General features: G+C 43.2%; 1 protein-coding gene across 2 annotated transcripts in view; it reads left to right on the top strand.

Moving 5' to 3' along the window:
* SLC9A7 (solute carrier family 9 member A7) overlaps nucleotides 1-20702 on the top strand; it is a 142191-nt gene that overhangs the window by 76294 nt on the left and 45195 nt on the right. For both annotated transcript variants that reach the window (XM_069757850.1, XM_069757848.1), the window contains exons 5-8: nucleotides 10183-10295; nucleotides 15451-15556; nucleotides 16075-16216; nucleotides 19296-19401. In XM_069757850.1, the coding sequence (XP_069613951.1) occupies nucleotides 10183-10295; nucleotides 15451-15556; nucleotides 16075-16216; nucleotides 19296-19401 (467 nt within the window). The remainder of the gene's footprint in view (nucleotides 1-10182; nucleotides 10296-15450; nucleotides 15557-16074; nucleotides 16217-19295; nucleotides 19402-20702) is intronic.

The following is a 20702-nucleotide window of genomic DNA, read 5'->3' as shown; positions in this document are numbered from 1 at the left end:
CCTGTGTCTACCGTGCGCAGTGTCATCAAGAAGTTTAAAGCCCATGGCACTGCTAACCTCCCTAGATGTGGACGGAAAAGAAAAATTGACAAGAGATTTCAACGCAAGATTGTGCGGATGTTGGATAAAGAACCTCAACTAACATCCAAACAAGTTCAAGCTGCCCTGCAGTCCGAGGGTACAACAGTGTCAACCCGTACTATCCGTCGGCGTCTGAATGAAAAGAGACTGTATGGTAGGAGACCCAGGAAGACCCCACTTCTTACCCCGAGACATAAAAAAGCCAGGCTGGAGTTTGCCAAAACTTACCTGAAAAAGCCTAAAACGTTTTGGAAGAATGCTCTCTGGTCAGATGAGACAAAAGTAGAGCTTTTTGGGCAAAGGCATCAACATAGAGTTTACAGGAGAAAAAAAGAGGCATTCAAAGAAAAGAATACGGTAACTACAGTCAAACATGGCAGAGGTTCCCTGATGTTTTGGGGTTGCTTTGCTGCTTCTGGCACTGGACTGCTTGACCGTGTGCATGGCATTATGAAGTCTGAAGACTACCAACAAATTTTGCAGCATAATGTAGGGCCCAGTGTGAGAAAGCTGGGTCTCCCTCAGAGGTCATGGGTCTTCCAGCAGGACAATGATCCAAAACACACTTCAAAAAGCACTAGAAAATGGTTTGAGAGAAAGCACTGGAGACTTCTAAGGTGGCCAGCAATGAGTCCAGACCTGAATCCCATAGAACACCTGTGGAGAGACCTAAAAATGGCAGTTTGGGGAAGGCACCCTTCAAATATCAGGGACCTGGAGCAGTTTGCCAAAGAAGAATGGCAAAAATTCCAGCAGAGCATTGTAAGAAACTCATTGATGGTTACCGGAAGCGGTTGGTCGCAGTTATTTTGACTAAAGGTTATGCAACCAAGTATTAGGCTGAGGGTGCCAATACTTTTGTCTGGCCCATTTTTGAAGTTTTGTGTGAAATGATCAATGTTTTGCTTTTTGCTTCATCCTAGGACAAATTAAATAAAGATAATACCAAAAAAATTGTGATTGCAATCATTTTCAGGAAGAAACTGAGTATTATATGACAGAATTGCAGGGGTGTCAATACTTTTGGCCACAACTGTATCTACTAAATGCAGGGAGAAGCCTCTGTCTTTTAACAACGACCGCTCAAACTCCATGCTGTTAAATGGAGTCCCTTCACTTATGGATGGCTGATCGGACCCTGGTAGAGCAAGTTCGGGATGTCTGGAAGTACCCAGGGACTGTCTACCGACATTGTCCTGAGCCATACGAACCAGGTCCTCCTGGGCCAGAACGGTGCAATCCGTAAAACTCTTGTCCCATCCTCCCTGATTTTCCTCACCACTAGAGGCAACATGTTCAATGGTGGGAAAGCGTAGGCCAAATGAAAATCCCATCTTGTCAGGAAGGCGTCCACAGCCAGAGAATTCTCCCTGGGTGGGATTCAAGGAACAGAATTTTCTTACTTTTCTGTTGTTTGGTGGCAAAGAGGTCCACCTCCGGTTGACCCCATTTGCAGACAATCAGATTGAAGATGTCCCTGTGTAAAGACCATTCTCCTTGCCTTAGGTTATTGCGGCTGAAAAAGTTTGCCTTTACATTTTCTTTTCCTCTGATGTGGAGTGCAGTTAAAGATTGAAAATGTGTCTCAGCTGTCTGGAAAAGGCGATCTGCCACATACATCAGAGCCTCGGAACGTGTTCCACCTTGATGATTTACATAGGCCACTGCCACCTGGTTGTCCGAAAGGATCCTGACGTGGTGACCCTGTAGATATACGAGGAGTTTTTTAACCGATAACTCAACAGCCATCAACTCCCTCTGGTTGGATGAAGCCGTTGTGAGGGAGTCCCACTGTCCCTGAACCAAAATGTCACCCATGTGGGCCCCCACCCCGAGGGGCTAGCATCTGTGGTTATCACGCGAGTTATATCTGTTACCCAAGGATCACCTGCAGCTAATTTTTCCCTGTCTAGCCACAATCTAAGGGACATAAGGGTTAATGGGCTCAATGTTATCTTTTCATGTAAGGACCCTCCCAAGGCTCTATCATTAATCAAAACATCTTTTTGAAGGGTTCTAGTGTGAAGCTGAGCCCACTTGACCGTCGGAATCAATGATGTCAGGGACCCCAAGAGGGACATGGCTTGTCTAAGTGTCATGGGGGGCTTATTAATTGCTTTTAGCACCTGATGCTGAATCTGAATTGACTTATCCGGGGGAAGACCGCACTGCTGGGTAGCTGAATCCAACAGCAGACCCAGGAACCTCTGAAATTTTAGGAGCTGAAACCGAGATTTCTCATAATTTATTATCCAGCCTAAGTGTTCTAGCTTCCTCCTAGCCACCTCCCTTTGTGATAGGCAGTGATCCGCTCAATTCCCCACTATGGGAAAATCATCTAAGTAAGGGACAATGAGAATATTGGATTCCCGTAAATGTGCCTTAACCTCCGCAACTATTTTTGCAAATACTCTGGGGGCAGCTGACAACCCAAAGGGAAGCGCCGTGTATTGAAAGTGGCGAACTACTCTCCCCCCCGCCCCCCCCCCCCCCCATGAAAACCGCCACCTTTAAAAATTGTTGGGAATCCGTATGGATGGGTACATCATAATATGCGTCTTTTAAATCCACTACTGCCATGAAACAGTCTTTAAACAGCATTTTTATTGTTGAACTGATAGATTCCATTTTAAAGGTATGTTTGACCAGAAAACCATTAAAGGAACCTAAGGTTTGATGGTCCTAACAGTTTTATGGGGTTTCTGGATAAGAAACAGGAGAGTAAAACCCTCTCCCTCTTTCAGACTCTGGAATTTCTGTAAGAACATTTTTTACACATAGAGCCGTGACTTCCGATTCTAACGCCGATTGTTCAAGGGGAGAAGAGCGCAAGGGAGTAAGTTTAAAGTTATCTCCTGGGGTACAATTAAACTCAAGTTTGAGTCCCTGAGTTATAATGCACCACACCCAATCACTATTTGTGATTTCTGACCATGCTGCGGAAAAGTCCAACAACCTCCCCCCTACCGGCATTGCTAGTCATTGGTCTGGCTTCTTCCTTTCCCTCGAGGAACAACCGAACATAAATCCTGTACCTCTTCTACGCTTTTCTTCCCCTCTAAATCGGTCTCTAGTGGGTGAAAATGTACGTTTTCTTCCCTGACCAAATCTCTTCTTGTTGAAGGGACGACGGTAGGATATGGATAGATTAGGGAACTTCTTCTTATCATCCCCAGCATTCTCTAGCAACTCATCCAATGCCGGACCAAATAAATACTCTCCTTTGCATGGAATGGCGCAGAGTTTTGACCTCGCCTGAATGTCCCCCGACCAGCATTTCAACCATAGGGCTCTCCTAGCTGCATTAGAGATACCCGCCGCCCTAGCCGCCATCTTAACTGAGTCGATAGAAGCATCCGATTAAGAAGGCAGCGGCCTCCTGGATCACTGGCAGAGCACTTAACATAGCGTCTCTAGAAGCCCCTTCCTTTAACTGGGATTCTAATTGGTCCAGCCAGACCATCATTGATCTGGCCGTACAAGTTGATGCTACTGCTGGTCTTAAGGAACCAGCCGCCATTTCCTAGGCTCCCTTAAGGAAGGAGTCTACCTTTCTGTCAAGTGGATCCTTAAGAGATCCCATATCCTCAAAGGGCAGTGAGGCTCGTTTTGAGACTTTGGCCACCGCCGCATCTAGCTTAGGGGCCTTGTCCCAAGTGCTGACTGCTGGGTCGTCAACGGGGTATCTACGCTTTAAAGCTGATGGCAGGGAACCTTTCTTCTCAGGTTTCTTCCATTCCCTATAAATAAGTTCCTGAATCTTTTTTCATTCAATGGAAAAGACTTACGTTTCTTCTGTTCCAGTCCACTGAACATGATCTCTTCCCTGGATAACTGCGGTTTGGGATCTGCTATGCCCATCGTCCCCCTGACTGACTTGACTAACTTGTCAATCCTATCAAGGGGCAAACAAAAGCAGCCAGAATCTTCTCCCGAAGAGGGGGCCGAATCTTCGGAGCCTTCATCTCTATCATCCCCTGAAGAATCAGAGACCAGGGGGCCCTTGAATTTTGAGCTTCCTGCTTGAGACAGGGACGTAAGAGACTGCTTAATTTCCACCCTGACCATCTCCTTCAGGCTTGCCGCAATATTAGATTCTTCCGCTACCTGAGGGAGTATAGTAAGGCAATGTGGTCTTTATAGACCTAGTGCCACTCCACCCCTTCCCCTCCCTGAGACCTCACCGTCTGCTGGATACAGGGGGCACATAGTTTTTTTTGAGCATGAATCTGGTAAGGGGACTCCACAGAGGGCGCATTCCTTGTGTTTAGCCTTACCGATGCACTTCTTCCCCTAAAACAAAGAATATGAGGAGGACTGCGTCACTGAGTGAACATTCTCGTAGATCACTTACCAGTGGCTGCAGAAACAAGATACCGGAATACGAGGGGGATCCTTTCTGGATGATGCATCCGATCGTTGTTTGGAGGAGCTTTTACGACCGGAATCGTCACTTCTCCTGACATGGTCCTTTGATTTGGGCTTCTGACGAATCTCCTCCGGCAGCTGGGTCTGCTGCTCATGATCACTCTCCATCCACACACCTTGAGGCCAGAAGCAAGGGTCCGGGTCAGGAGCCTGCTTAAATCCCCTCCTCAGTTCAGCAGAAACGTACGGCACTGCCCCCTGATTCGCTGTCTGCCCCCCAGGTGCAGGTGACAGGCAGGAAAGCCCGTACTTTATTCGGCGTGCAATTACAGGTGGGCGCTGCCATCTTGGAGCCACCGCACATGCGCGGCAACCCGAGACCCGGAAACATACGCTGGCTCCGCCCCTAGATGTCACCGCAGCCCCCAGCGCTTCCTGTCGGTGCCGATAGCAGCGCAGGACACCCGGCGAGCCATCGGTGCCCTGGACGGCTTCCCTCCGGAAAACAGCCTCCAGCACCACCATACACCCCGGGGAAAACAACAAGGGGGAACATACTCCCCTCGCGCCGGCTTGGAGACAGAAAAGACCGCTGGCCACCGCTTCCTGCTGTGAGCATCACCGCCGTGCAGCCCTCCCAGGACCACCGTGACGCCTCCAGGAACTCCGCACCAGCCGAGGTAGGAGACCCCCTCGCTACCTTTGGGGAGGTAGTGGAGAAAAGAACTCTGAGAAAGTGTATGGCAATTATGAACAATAATGCACATCCACTATATGAGCTATTCATGAGACAGAAGAGCACCTTCAGTAACCGGCTAATACTTCTGAGGTGTAAGAAGGAAAAATATAGGAAATCGTTTGTGCCAACTGCCATGGGAATGTACAACAATAACATTAGGGTTAAACCACTAAGGTGAATGTCTACTTATTTCTCTACATTTCAGTTCACTCGTTGTGTATGTCCTATTCTAATGTATAATGTTCTTCTGTCAACTCCAGTGTCATGTCAACTAAGTAATTCTTTTATGATTCTTATGATTTAAGTTGTGCTGCTGTGATACTATAATTTCCCACGGGATCAATAAAGTGTATCGTATCGTACCTGTGTCCGCCGGTTGGCCTGGGATCCATTCTTCTGTAGGATCCAGTTCTTATAGGAACAGGAAACCAACTGATACGTGGGAGAGGTACCGCCCTTTTGTATCTGTAGGTTTCCTGTTCCTGAAGGGCGGATCCCCTCTCTCGTGGTGCTGTCATGGGAGTCCGAATAAAATAAGCGCTCCTCTAAAACACAGAACATCTGTGAAGCTTTATTGTTTATTCCCATTTGGTATGCTCATATGAAGGACACCCTCTACACTATTGCATCCAGCTTCAAGCTCTCTTCTAACGAACAGTATCATCGTATCCCCAACTTACAATATTTATATCTCTACCCCATCGACCCCGCTAGTATATGCACATCCATATCTGCTCTTTTGTGTAGGGCTACTCACAAGTCACCATCTGGAGACCTTCTCTTCATAGCCAGATGTTGAATGGACAAGGTGCTAATTCACCATGCTGACAGACAACCGCGAGCTACATATCTTCGGCCTGTGAGCCACATGTAGCTCCCAAGCCACAGGGTTAAAACCCCTGTTGTAGGGTCTGTAAGGAATCCAGAGCATACTATAGGACATTCTCGAAAAGTAACGTAACTGTGAATCGAAAGTCCCAAGAAAATCAACACGAACAGGAAAATTGGAATTTTGTTAAATCCAAGGGATTCTAACCTTTTCTATCAGACATGCCTTTCCTGACCAAAGGCGTGCAAATATGAAGAGCAGTTAATTATCTATAGTCCTACAATGGCATAACATATAAAATGTGAGCTATACAGTATTTTGGACAAATAAGGATTTAATAACGTAAAGTGTTTGTAAGAACATTAATAAGATTAAAAACATATTACAAAGTGGTGTTCTTTTTTTCTTGTGCCTCTTGAGCAGCAAGACCCATCCTGTTCTGTAACGTTATAAATAATTGAGAGTATTAGAGTTAATTACCATTATTGGTCATTGACATAATTCATTTCTGAGCGCTAATGGATGAGATATTACAGGCCTGCCTGGATATATAGTGCAGGTCATAACGTCTGTGCTCTGACGTTAGATTTAGGATGTTGTCTGAGAAGAAACCCTCCAATGCTATAACAGGGAGTTATTATTGGATTAGTGTAGATCTTTATTTCACAAATGGAAAAGAACATATTTACAGGCGGACTGCCCTGCCAAGACTGGAAGATTGCAATCGGACATGTCTACAAAGTGCTCTGCTGGGCTTCAAAACCTTTTTAATGCCAACACCCATCTTTTGTATCTCGGATTTATTTTCAGATGTAATTGATGTCAAATTTTCTTTTATTTACATTTCTGGATTCCACATGTGACTAGAAAAATGTACTTCTCTATTATCATATTTTTTTTGTAAAGAGAAACTGTCGTCAAATTTGATTGTAGCCAGGTTCTTTAATAGTGATGAGCGAGCGTGCTTGGATAAGGTGTTCGAGCATGCTCATGTGCTAATAGAGTATCTTCTGCATGCTTGAATAATATGTTAGAGTCCCTGTGCCCACATGTCTCTCAGCTGGTCAACAGCCACAACACATGCATGGATTGCCTAATAAACAGGCAATATTTTTTGTTGTATAAATGGCTTTAACCCCTTTATGACCTTGAACGTAACTATACATCCAAGGTCACCTTCCCTGTTTGCTTCGGGCTCTGGCGATGAGCCCACAACTTTTCCAGCACATTCCATCAGCTGACATGTGCCCCTAACAGCCGCGGGTGGAATCAATATCCATCCGCGGCTGTTAACATGTTAAATGTTCAATCTCTGACAGCGGCATTTGACATGATCACGCCGGATCACGCTTGTGTTACATGACCATGGGTTGCCGATGGGTTGGCATAACAACATGGGGTCTGCAGCAGACCCCTGTAGTTGTCATTGCCGGATTGCTATGAACGCTGCCCAGTGGCCGGTGCTCACAGCAAGTGAGCATTTCTGCTACACAGAGCAGGGCTGAAGCCCTGCTGTGTGTAGCACAAGTGATCAGAAGATTACATCTTCTAGTCTCCCATGGAGACCATTGAAGCCAGTAAAAAGTAAAGAAAAAAATATTTAAAAAAAATTTTTTTTACATTTAAGAAAAAATAATTTTTAATCACTTCCCATTCGCCCCATTGAAAATAAAACAATTAAAAAATACACATTTGATATCGCCACGAAAAACATGGATTTCTTTGGAATAAGACCTCGAATATCAAGGTATCGTGTTGTCTAGCTTCCTATAACCTACATGCCCATATAGACGGCTTAAAAGAGATGATCCTACTAACAGATATTCTCTTTAACGTGAAAACCTGATTTTAAAAAATATGTAAATTTACTCTTGACTCATTTTCTTTAAGGGTTTGCATATTCTGCAACAATCTAGGAATAAAAGTTCCATACAAGTGATAGACTGTTAACACTTAGTCTAAAACCTGCAACTAAAAAGACACCAGGAGACAGGACTTTGTGTAAGACCGCTTAGTCTGAAGGCCCAATACATAGGATTAGGTTTGAACGCTCAGTCCTTTTGTTCTACGAGGGAATCTTCCACCAGAGATATCTGGGAGCAGCTTATTCTCCCCTCCCCATACAGAACACATAAGAGCCCAGCTGAAACTCTGTATGATGAGGGCGGGGAGATAAAGGTTTTCATCTACACTCTGTTCCAAATTACTATGCAAATAATATTTCCTCATATTTTCTCTAAATTACGTATCTGAATTGCAGTCATTGTTATTTTCCAGTCATCTACTATCTAATATATAATTGCCTAGAATACTACTTCCTGCAATTTGTGCCAACTTCCGTGGCTTTGTCCGGAGCTAATGTCCGGAGCTAATGTCCGGAGCTAATGTCCGGAGCTAATGTCCGGAGAGAAGTGACGTCAACAGTGTCCAGTGTCTGATTGGTTGCCGCCTGCTGCGAGCGACCAATCAGAAACGTTTACCTCACAGCAAGTTTCTACTGCGTGGAGGCGGGCCCAGTGACGTTGCTCTTCAAGCTCCTGCCGAATTTCAAGTATATATGGATTCTAGACTCCCGATTCTTTAGAATCGGGCTGCCATCTAGTTCTAGTATAATTGCAATGTTTTGGAACAAACTGCCTATGAAAACAGTATCTTTAAAAAAAAAAAATAAACACTCAAAATGCATGTTCCAAATTATTATGCACAGCAGAGTTTTCAACCTTTTTTATTTAATTTTGAACAAAAAATGGTCAATTGTGAAGTTATAAACATTATCAGCTTATTGCAAAATGAAATCAAACAGTTTTCAAGTGAAAACTTTATTCTAGGTGATGTTACATTTGCACATAGGACCCCTTGTTCGAAAGAAGCTTCTGAACTCTCTCGTCCATTGAATTTGTCAGTTTTTGGATGGTTTCTGCTTCAATTGTTTTGCATGTGGACAGAATACCCTCCCAGAGCTGTTGCTTAGATGTGAACTGCCTCCTGCCATCATAGACACTCCCTTTGATGATGCTCCAGAGGTTCTCAATGGGGTTGAGGTCAGGGGAAGATGGTGACCACACCATACGTTTGTCCTCTTTAATGCCCATAGCAGCCAGAGATGCAGATGTGTTTTTTGCCGCATGAGATGGTGCATTATCATGCATGAAAATAATTTTGCTGCGGAAAGCACGGTTCTTCCTCTTGAACCATGGCAGGAAGTGTTGTTTTAGAAACTCCACATAGATTATGGAGTTCATCTTCACCCCTTCAGGGATCATAAAGGGGCCGACAATCTCTCTCCCCATGATTCCAGCCCAAAACATTACTCCACCTCCTCCTTGTTGGCGCCTTAGCCGTGTTTTCATGGGGGTGTCATCAACCAGCCATCCTCTACTCCATCCATCTGGACCATCGAGCGTTGCACGGCACTCATCGGTGAACAAAACAGTTTGGAAGTCAGTCTTCATGTATCGTTTGGCCTACTGGAGCCATTTTTGCTTGTGTGCAGTGGATAGAGGTGGTCGACAGGATAGCTTATGCACAGCTGCAAACCTCTGAAGGACCCTGCATCTTGTTGTTCTGGGGACGTTGGAGGCACCAGCAGCTTCAAAAACTTGCCTGCTGCTATGACAAGGCATTTTTGCAGCTGCTCTTTTAACCTTACGCAATTGCCTGTTGGAAAGAGTCCTCAATTTTTCCTTATCAGCACGCACACGTGTGTGCTGGGAATCGGCTACATACTTCTTGATTGTGCGATGATCACGATGAAGTGTCTTGACAATGGTGATTGTAGTTATGCCTTGACCGACATCCTTTTTCTTTCCCATTTTGGCCAAAAATGTAGGCTGCTTAATAATGTGGAACAGCCTTCGTAAGTAGTCTTGCCTTTATTTGGACACACCTGCCAAACGAATTTTCACAGGTATCTGCAATTGCTTTCAGTGATATAAAGAGCCAGGACACACATCACCATCAATGAGTTTAATTGACAAACAAAAAAATTCTAACCTTATCACTCCTAAACTCTTTGTGCATAACAATTTGGAACACAGTGTAGGTTGGTATTTTGGCAATTGGAACAATTATACGTGTCATGCCTCCATAATGCCCAAAATGTTTTGACAATTTCAGTATATTTGATTATTTGATCAGTTTACAATTTGTATTTTTTTAAATTTAGAAATCTCATGTACGGAGTGGTGAAATTAATGAGTCTTGTTGGCCAACTGAATGGTAAATTTTACTACACGGATTGTCTCTTTTTTGGAGCCATCATCTCTGCTACAGACCCAGGTAATGGAAGTCATATGACATGCGTATCTGCTGCATTGTGCCATGGCTCTTACACATGATCACACCTGAAATACAGTAACTGGCTAGAAGAAGTCCAGACTAATTTTGTTTCCTGATTTTGTGGGTCTGTTTCTCCATGCCAAGTTTGAAAAGTGTGTAAATTTGTTTTCTTCCAGAAAGCCTCAGTCTCTCATAGGTAACCCAGGAAACTACCGTCGGGGCATGTGCACAAGACGCCTTTTACACTTAAGGGAAACACTGCTTTTTTAAGGGAGAAAACACTTGGAGTTCTTGTTTGTTTTTTCCCCTCTGAACTGTCTTTTGTGCCTATGGCTTGTTTCACTTGTTTCCTGAGTATTTTTCCAACTGTTTTGGCTACCAGTGTTTTTGAGAGGATTTCCCCATTTTTTTGTGATTTCCACCCCCCCTTCCCACACTCCACTGAATAATTAAGAAACTGCTAGAGGTATTTTAACCCCTCCATGACATATGCAGTATATTTACGGCACAAGTCGAAAGAGGTTGTATAGAGCGGGCTCACGGGGAAAACTCACCCCATACCGAGCAGGTCATAGCTGTGGGTTACAGTGAGGAACTGCTTGCTTTGTTAACCTGTTAATTACTGCTTTCCAGCTCTGACGGCAACATTTAACATGCGCCGCCATGGGGACGCTTAATTCCCTGCACCCATCAGCATGCCCTTTATGTGCTGTATAAAAAAAAAAAAGAAAAGTTTGAAAATATATGGAAACAAATTAAAAAAAAAAAACAAACAAAAAAAAACCAGAAGTTCAAAACATCACTCTTTTTGTCCCCATTTAAAAAAGTCTGATACATAAAGATAATTAAACCAAACGGTAAACTCCATAAGCAGAAAAAAAATCAAGGACTCCAAAATTACGGGTTTTTTGGTCACTGCAACTTCATACAAAATGCTGTAACAAGCGATCAAAACAACAAATCTATCCCAAAATGGTATCAATAAAAACGTGGGCTCGACCCACAAAAAAATAAGCCATCACACAGCTCCATTGACCGAACAATAAAATGGTTACAGGTCTCCGAAAATGCCCCACCAATATTTTTCACTGACTTTTTTTTTTTTTTCACCACAATAATATAATTTGTAAAAAAAAAAAAAAAAAAGTAACATGTTTGGTATCGCCATAAGGCACATTGCGTTTCGGGTGTCCGTTTAATGGACTACGTTACACCGCTGCATAACGCGGTGTAACGTAGTCCGTTAACGCCGCCATTGCTAGTAATGGCGAACGCATCGCTAGCGCTCGCCCACATTGGGCGTGCGCTAGCGATGTGCCGTCATTTGAGTGACAGACCCGAGACACTGGCTGCAGCGTTTCCGGGTCCGTCACTGCTAGCGTAGATGGAGCTAGCAGAAGCTACATCTGCGCTAGCGTGATGTAGCGTAGGCACTTGCGCTAGCAGCAGCCCTTTAGCGTATGTGCTGAACGGGCTGCTGTTAACGCAATGTGACCCTAGCCCAAGTGTACTGAGGAGCAGAGTCATATTGTGAGGTAATTTGTACCACAAAATGTACGCCATAAAGCCTTTCCCAAGAAACAGAATTGCGTCTTGTGGGTTTTTTTCTTTCTAATTTCTCTCAACTTGTAATTTTGAATGACACTGTTCAACTAATTCAACTCGTCTAAAAACAAGCCCTCTGTGAACTGAAAAATAAGAGTTATAGCTCTGGCAAGAAGGGGAAGAAAACACGAAAACTGAGATTGGCCCTGACACGAGGGAGTTAAAGATAAGCAATGGCAAAATGGTCCAAAAGATATCAATATTCAGGCATTGTTTGAGCTTTCCCATTGACTTATGTTGTCAAGTACGAACATCTTCCGAGAGGAAAAGAAAGGACATATCCCATTTCTTTATCTGCATGGCGTGTATAAATCTGAAGTGGTTAAGACATTAAAACACCTGGACACATGCACAGCCAGTCAGAAAGCCGATACGCCTTTTAACAGCAGCAGTTAAGGATACTTATGCCTCAGCTCATAAGTGTATAGTGCCCCCCAGCATAGAAAATTCTCCGGGGTCTTGGCTAACGGGGGGTAGGTGAGACCCTAGAGAACATGATTCGGGTCGGTTTTTACTGTCCCCAGTGTTGCAATTGCCGTTATTCACCCAATAACGGCAACCGCAAAAAAAAAGTCTGATTTCCCATTTAATTTCTCTCTCCCCTGATGTGATCACACATCAGAGGATATACTGTACACACACACACACACACACACACACACACACACACACACACACACACACACACACATATATATATACGCACGCACGCACACGCGCATACACATACAAATAGACATACAGACATACACACATACACACATACACACACACATACACACACACACGCACGCACACGCACACACATACAAATAGACATGCAAACACACACACACACACACACACACACACACACACACACACACACAGTGGGGGGAAATAAGTATATGATCCCTTGCTGATTTTGCAAGTTTGCCCACTGACAAAGACATGAGCAGTCTATAATTTTAATGATAGGTTAATTTTAACATTGAGAGATGCAATATCAAAAATAAAATGTAAAAATCACATCGTATAAATTTTATACATTTATTTGCATTTTGCATTGAGAAGTAAGTATTTCATCTCTCTGGCAAACACGTAATACTTGTTGGCAAGCACAGCAGTCAGGCTTTTTTTGTAGTTGATAATGAGGTTTGCACACATGTCGGGAGGAATTTTGGTCCACTCCTCTTTGCAGATCATCTCTAAATCATTAAGATTTTGAGGCTGTTACTTGGCAACTCAGAGCTTCAACTCCCTGCATAAGTTTTCTTTGGGATCAAGGTCTGGAGACTGGCTAGACCACTCCATGACCTTAATGTGCTTCTTTTTGAGCCAATCCTTTTTACAATCCTTTGCCTTGGCTGTATGTTTTGGGCCATTGTCTTGCTGGATGACCTAGCAACGACCCATTTTTAATGTCCTGGTGGAGGGAAGGATGCTGTCACTTAGGATTTTACGTTACATGACTCCATCCATTCTCCCATTGATGCAGTGAAGTAGTTCTGTGCCCTTAGCAGAGAAACAACCCCAAAACATAATGTTTCCACCTCCATGCTTGACAGTGGGGATGGTGTTCTTTGGGTCATAGGCAGCATTTTTCTTCCTCCAAACATGGCGAGTTGAGTTAATGCCAAAGAGCTAAATTTTTGCCTCATCTGACCACAGCACCTTCTCCCAATTACTCACACAATCATCCAGGTGTTTGTTGGCAAGCTTCAGACGGGCCTGCACATGTGCCTTGAGCAGGGGGACCTTGCATAATGTGTTACCAATGGTTTTCTTGGTGACTGTGGTCCCAGCTGCCTTGAGATCATTAACAAGTTCTCCCATGTAGTTTTTGGCTGATCTCTCACCTTCCTCCTGATCAAGGATACCCCACGAAGTGAGATTTTGCATGGTGCCCCAGATTGATGTCGATTGACAGTCATTTTTTTATTTCTTCCATTTTCTTACTATTGCACCAACAGTTGTCTCCTTTTCACCCAGTGTCTTTCTTATGGTTTTGTAGCCCATTCCAGCTTTGTGCATGTCTATGATCTTGTTCCAGACAACCTTATAAAGCTCTTTGGTCTTGCCCATGTTGTAGAAGTTAGTCTGACTGATTGAGTCTGTGGACAGGAGTCTTTTATAAAGGTGACTATGTAAGACAGCTGTCTTTAATGCAGATAACGAGTTGATTCGGAGCGTCTAACTGGTCTGTAGGAGCCAGAACTCTTAATGGTTGGTAGGGGATCAAATACTTATTTCTCACTGCAAAATGCAAATAAATTTATATAATTTATAATAAGTAATGTTCTGGATTTTATTTTTGATATTATGTCTCTCAATGTTAAAATTAACCTACCCTTAAAATTATAGACTGTGCATGTCTTTGTCAGTGGGCAAACTGACAAAATCAGCAAGGGATCAAATACTTATTCCCCCCCCCCCCCGTGTGTGTGTGTGTCTGTGTATGTATGCATATGTGTGTGTGTACCTACTATATAATTGTCTAAGGGTCACTTCCGTCTTTCTGTCTGTCTGTCCTTCTGTCTGTCACGGATATTCATTGGTCGCGGCCTCTATCTGTCATGGAATCCAAGTCACTGATTGGTCTCGCCAGCTACCTGTCATGGCTGCTGCGACCAATCAGTGACGGCCACATTCCGATTAGTCCCTCCCTACTCCCCTGCAGTCAGTGCCTGGCGCCCGCTCCATACTCCCCGCAGTCACCGTTCACACAGGACGCAGGGCTAATGCCAGCGGTAACGGACCGCGTTATGCCGCGGGTAACTCACTCCGTTACCGCCGCTATTAACCCTGTGTGACCAAGTTTTTACTATTGATGCTGCCTATGCAGCGTCAATAGTAAAAGGATCTAATGTTAAAAATAATAAAAAAAAAAAAAAAAAAATCATTATATACTCACCTTCCTCCGCCTTTCCCGCTCCTCGCGACGCTCCGGTGACCGCTCCATGCAAGCGGCAGGTTCTGGTGGCAAGGATGGTATGCGACAAGGACCTGTCATGTCACAGTCATGTGACCGCGATGTCATCACAGATCCTGCGCGCCTGCGCGAGAAGGACCTGCCATGAACGTCACGGTCATGTGAATGCGACGTCATCACAGGTCCTGCGCTCATACCAACCCTGGGACCGGAAGCTGCCGCGTGCACCGCACACAGGTGACATGACTACAAGGGGCCCTCGGAAGGTGAGTATATGTTTATTTTTTAACCTGTGACATACGTGGCAGGGCAATATACTACGTGGTTGGGCAATATACTACGTGGGCTGTGCAATATACTACGACGACATGCATATTCTAGAATACCCGATGCATTAGAATCGGGCCACCATCTAGTATATATATATATATGTGTGTATTTTTATTTAACCAATGGCTCATTTTCCTATGGTGGTTTCCCTTTAATTTTTCACACTACATAAAGTTATCATAATGGAGTTTTCATTTACCTGGAGTAAAATAAATGCATATATAAATGAAGTATTGCTATCTTCTATCTCTTCTTCGGTATCTGCATATTTTATAAAATAACTCTCCATCCTCCTGTGCTCCTTCATAGTGACAGTCCTAGCAATATTCAATGAACTACGTGCAGACGTGGATCTATATGCACTGCTATTTGGGGAAAGTGTACTTAATGACGCCGTAGCCATTGTATTGTCTTCGTGAGTATTATTTCTTTTACATTTTACTAAAGCTGAATTATTGTAGCACAGCAGTATTCCAACAATAGACTACTGTGAGCTGTATGTTTGGGTTCAATGGCCGCCCCCATATAGTGAAGGAACTCACATGTTGACAACAATTATTTTTACCAATTTACCAAGAACATCTTCGGACTTTGGATATTCTGCAGCTTAAGGAGTTTATCTGGTTTCAGAAAACCCACCTTCTCCAGCTGCAGTTTGTTTTACTACATTTTACTTCTCTCCCACCCTGAATTTTTTTTTCCTGTGAACTCTTATCTCCAGACCCTCAAATTGGTATACCATAGTTTTCTATTTTATATAAATAAATATTTGCATATAATGAAAACCTGACATGATGGAAAAACAATGTGTTATTTAGTTTAATGTGATTATCTTGACTTCTAGCAAAGGAATTAATCTAAGTAGTTCTTCCTTTTGACCCATATGTGACTCTACTTCCTTCCTCTTTTTTATTTTCTATGTTTTTCTCCTAGGTCTATAGTTGCTTATCAGCCGACCGGTGAGAACTCGCACACATTTGACGCTGCTGCCTTTTTCAAGTCGGTTGGTGTTTTTGTTGGCATATTCAGTGGATCTTTTGCAATGGGTGTTTGTACTGGAGTCGCCACGGCTCTTATATCCTTTCTTTTGTTTGCACAGAATAACAATTACCTGTATAAGGGCAAAAATTGGAATATGTGTGTGTGTATATGTGTTATTATATGGAACATGGCTGTACGTGATCTAAAATGTTTTCATCATAATATAAAAAGAGTCTATGCACAATATACAAAACCTGTGTAAACCTGCTGGTCCTGCAGCCATGACCACTCATTCACATTACCGCTGCAGCCAATCACTTGCATCCAGTTCACACATTGTACATGCTAGCGTAATCTTGGAGGATAAGGATTGATTGCAGTGGTCATGCAAAATATCTCATTGTGGAGCTTCAGCAGGGACGACCAAAAATGCATTTCAGGAGAGAATTTTAATGGGTTCGTACGGTTTTTCTATTTTAACATACCGTATTTCTGCCCTTTGTTTGTTTTCTTGTTTTTAATCCCCTGCAACTCTTTAAAAAGTATTAGTGGGCCAGGCATGAATTTCTGCATTTAGTCTAACATTGAGCAATATTCACACTGTTAGGATTTGCCACTGAATGCTGGAGCAGTTGTCATGTGATCACACATGTGCGATTTGCGTATTTGCAGTCACATACCGTCCCTTTTCTCATCTACTGACCTCACTAGAGCACTCAGAGAAGCAAGAGAAGTAGCTAGCTGGCATGTGATGTGACTAGAAGTGTGTAAATCACATCTGAAAGGTCACATGATGACTGCTCCATCAGGCAACCGGAGCCGAATCCTGACAGTGAGCATATTGCACACTGTTAAAGGGGTTGTCCACTACTAGGACAACATCTTCTTGATCAAAATGTTTTGCCTTATACAATAATAAAGCTTAACATCGCCTCCTGTACTGGACCCATTCCAGCGGTGTCAGCACTCGCTCTCCCCTGGGCTCTCGTGCGGTGTTGTGACATGTGGTGCCCGGCGGCCAAGAGAGCGAGTGCCCACACAGCGCCGGCACGAGAGGGGAGTATAAGCTTTATTTTTGTGTGGGGGCCAAGCTTGAGGAATGAGAAGATGTTGTCCTAATACTGGACAACTTCTTTAAGCTGTTAAGTTTTAGTAACCTGCAGTCACTTAGATGGAGTGCAGGAATTCATGCCTTGTGTGGAAAACCCCTTAAAAGTTTTTTTTTTTTTTTTTTCTTTTTCTGCTTTGCTTTTAGTTGTTACCAATTTCAATCATAAAAAACAACAACAAAGCAAAGTTACTTACATATGTGTTATTTAATTTCCTCATTTGTTTTTACAGCTTCTTACAAATCTGTCCTGGCAGACTATAGAAACAGATGTTGCTATGCTGCTTAGACATGTAATTTTCCATTTTATTATTATTATTATTTTTTATTGTTATAGCGCCATTTATTCCATGGCGCTTTACATGTGAGGAGGGGTATACATAATAAAAACAAGTACCATAATCTTAAACAATACAAGTCATAACTGGTACAGGAGGAGTGAGGACCCTGCCCGCAAAGGCTCACAATCTACAAGGGATGGGTGAGAATACAGTAGGCGAGGGTAGAGCTGGTCATGCAGCGGTTTGGTCGATCGGTGGTTACTGCAGGTTGTAGGCTTGTCAGAAGAGGTAGGTCTTCAGGCTCTTTTATTATTTATTTTATACATTTATTTTTATTTATATTTATTTATTATTATGTTATACATTTGTATATCTGTTCTCTGAGCTTCCTCAATGCATCACTCTATGGTAACAGGAAACTATCAGAATTAACAAAATATGAGAAAAGACTGGAGCGGAACTGGGATCACCACAATGTCAAAGTTAAACAAACATTTTCTAAAGTTACCGCATGTTATCTTTAAAGGGAACCTGTCACTAGGTTATTTCCACAAGAAAAGTGCAGCTATAAAAATAAAATAAAAAAACAATCCAGTTTGCAGATCCCTAAACATCCCTTTTATTATACTCGCAGACATTTCATGTCTTGATGTGGCGCCTGCTATCTTCTTACGTTCACAGTCCGCCATCCCTGCTTCGTGTGGGTGACTTGTCCAAAGTCGTCACCATCGCTCTGCTGCGCAGACGTACTTCTCTCTGCCCTACCTAGATCAGAGTATGGATCTTATAGTGTGCATGTGTCGGGAAAGGCCAAAGAGCGCCGATGACCAAGAAATCAAGCCAGCGCATGTGCACTACAGTACTTTGCTCTGCCTTCGGTGGAGTAGAGAGAACTTCTCTCGTGAAGGAGCATCATCGGGGACACTGTGTGGATGACATTGGACGCGTCATCTACACAAAGCAGGGAAAGAGGACGGTGATCGTATGAAAGTAGAAGGCCCTGGACCAACACCACAGACGTCCATCGGACCAGACTGCCCAATCTGTGAGTATAATAAAAGTTCTTTTTTTGGATCTCCAGACTGGATTGGGCACTTTTTTTACAGCATTCCAGTGTGTTGTAAAAAAAAGGCCCTAATGGTGGTTACAGTATTTTATATAGTAAAAACCAAGTGAAAGGGTCCCTTCAAATACAGGGAGGTTGTCTAGTATAAAACTAAAATTCTTGTACCTATAAATTTTATTTAAAAGAAAACAAACTCCGATTCAGGTTCCCAATCAATAAACCAGAGTGGGCAGGGACTACAAAGAGTCAGTAGGTGATTGGGACAGCAAAAAATGGTGCTAGCTTCCCCAAAATCACTATAGGAATGGTGAAAACCAGCAGTAGGAATCCTGCCTTGATGAAATACATCTCCTTTATTATTAACCAATAAAACCGCTCTAAAGAATATGCATATGAACAAAGCATAAGAGCCGACTTTGTCTATAACAAGAAGGTTTACGTAAGTGTATGATGTGATAGCTATGGCAAGGGCATCACATTCTGACTTGTGCATAAGCACTTTATATTCTAATATTTAATAATTGTATCATTCTCTTCTGTGCGGTCATTGCCTTTCATGCAAAACAGCCTCTGAGCTACCATGAAGGCATGGGCAATATTTAAACTATTGTTTCTCAACTTTTTTAGTGTTTATTCATTGTCCAATCTACTGTATTTGTTTTTTTGCATGAGTGCCTTTTGAGATCTCCTTATTTTCTTTCCTTAACTGTCCGGTAACGTAACCAAGTTTACCAAGCTGCACTGCTTTCCTTTATTGGAGACAGCTTTGTTCTTTCTATTGTCTTGGAGCACATTTCTCCTGGCTGAAGCTTGTGGCTTTACAGGTAGGTAATGTTCTGTGGATGTACATACTGTATATGTACATGTTGTAAATTTATAGATGGAGAGTGCATGGATAAAGGGAACCTGTCACATCATATATTCCTACTAAACTGCCCCAATGTCTTGGAGGTCAGCAATGTGCATCACGGCAGTTTACGGTGCACACGCATGTAGCAAATTTAGCTTTTTTTTTTTATCTATTACGCTTTGTTTACATAGCACCATCATATTCCACAGCCCTTTTCCACAAGAAACTGGAGAACCCAGAGGAAACCCACGTAAACACGGGGAGCACATCCAAACTGCTTGCAGATGTTGTCCTTCTCCCTGGTCTTCTATGCTCATGCCCAAGGAGCTGGTGGTAAGCGCAGAGGTGCGGGATGTCATTGATTATTGGGGTGACGTCAGGGCTTTCCAGTCTGGTAGGCAAAATTAAAAAAATGGTTAACTTTTGTATCGGGACTGTCAGCTGGAGAAGAACATTAGTGATGCACATTGCTTGACCTGTACGACATTGGGGCCAGCTTAGTAGGAATATATGATGTGACCAGCTACCTTTAAGATTCACAGGTTGGAGACAACCAACTATCATTACAATAATCGCATCTAACATTAGGCCTTTAATGAATACTATACAACCAGTTTCTTTATGGAGGTTCGTATCTTTTTAACTCAATGAGGTTATTTTACTTTGCGTAAAGATATACAATTACACGTAAACGTGTATCCTGTTTCTGACCGTGTGCCTTCAGCAGCTGTCTGTTTGGTCAACAGATATTTTTCCTAACCTCATCATACAGATCCCTGCTTAGTTCACCTGAGTGTGTGCATGAGTTATTTTTCGGGGAGAAGGAGGAAGCCATTGCCAGACATCACGAGAAAAAGACTAGGGGTGTTTTTGAAATTAATATGCAATTCCTTTTCTTCTCGATGTCTGCCGTTTTCTATACGACTTGCAGACATTAGATCGTCTGTCTTTACAGATGTCTGGTTCAGCCGATCTTATTCTAAATTGCTAGTGAGTTTAGTGATGAGCAACTGTGCTTGGGTAAGGTGTTATCCGCCTTACTCGGCTGCTAACCGCATGTCTCGCCGCTGTTCGACAGCCCCAGGACATACGGGGATTGCCTGTTTGTTAGGAAATCCCTGCGCCTGTAGTTTGGCTGTCGAGAAAATTTTTCAAGCACACCGAAAACACTGCGTTAGCACCCGAGCGTGGCGGATAACACCTTACCCGAGCGCGTTCACTGATCACTATTAATCACCAGTCCAGTTTGGATCTGGCTTGGTAGTATTAAGGGTC

This window comes from Ranitomeya imitator, chromosome 3 (genome assembly GCF_032444005.1).
Source record: "Ranitomeya imitator isolate aRanImi1 chromosome 3, aRanImi1.pri, whole genome shotgun sequence".
NCBI lineage: Eukaryota > Metazoa > Chordata > Amphibia > Anura > Dendrobatidae > Ranitomeya > Ranitomeya imitator.
Note: the sequence above shows the minus strand (reverse complement) of the source record. Positions and strands in the feature narration are given on the sequence as shown.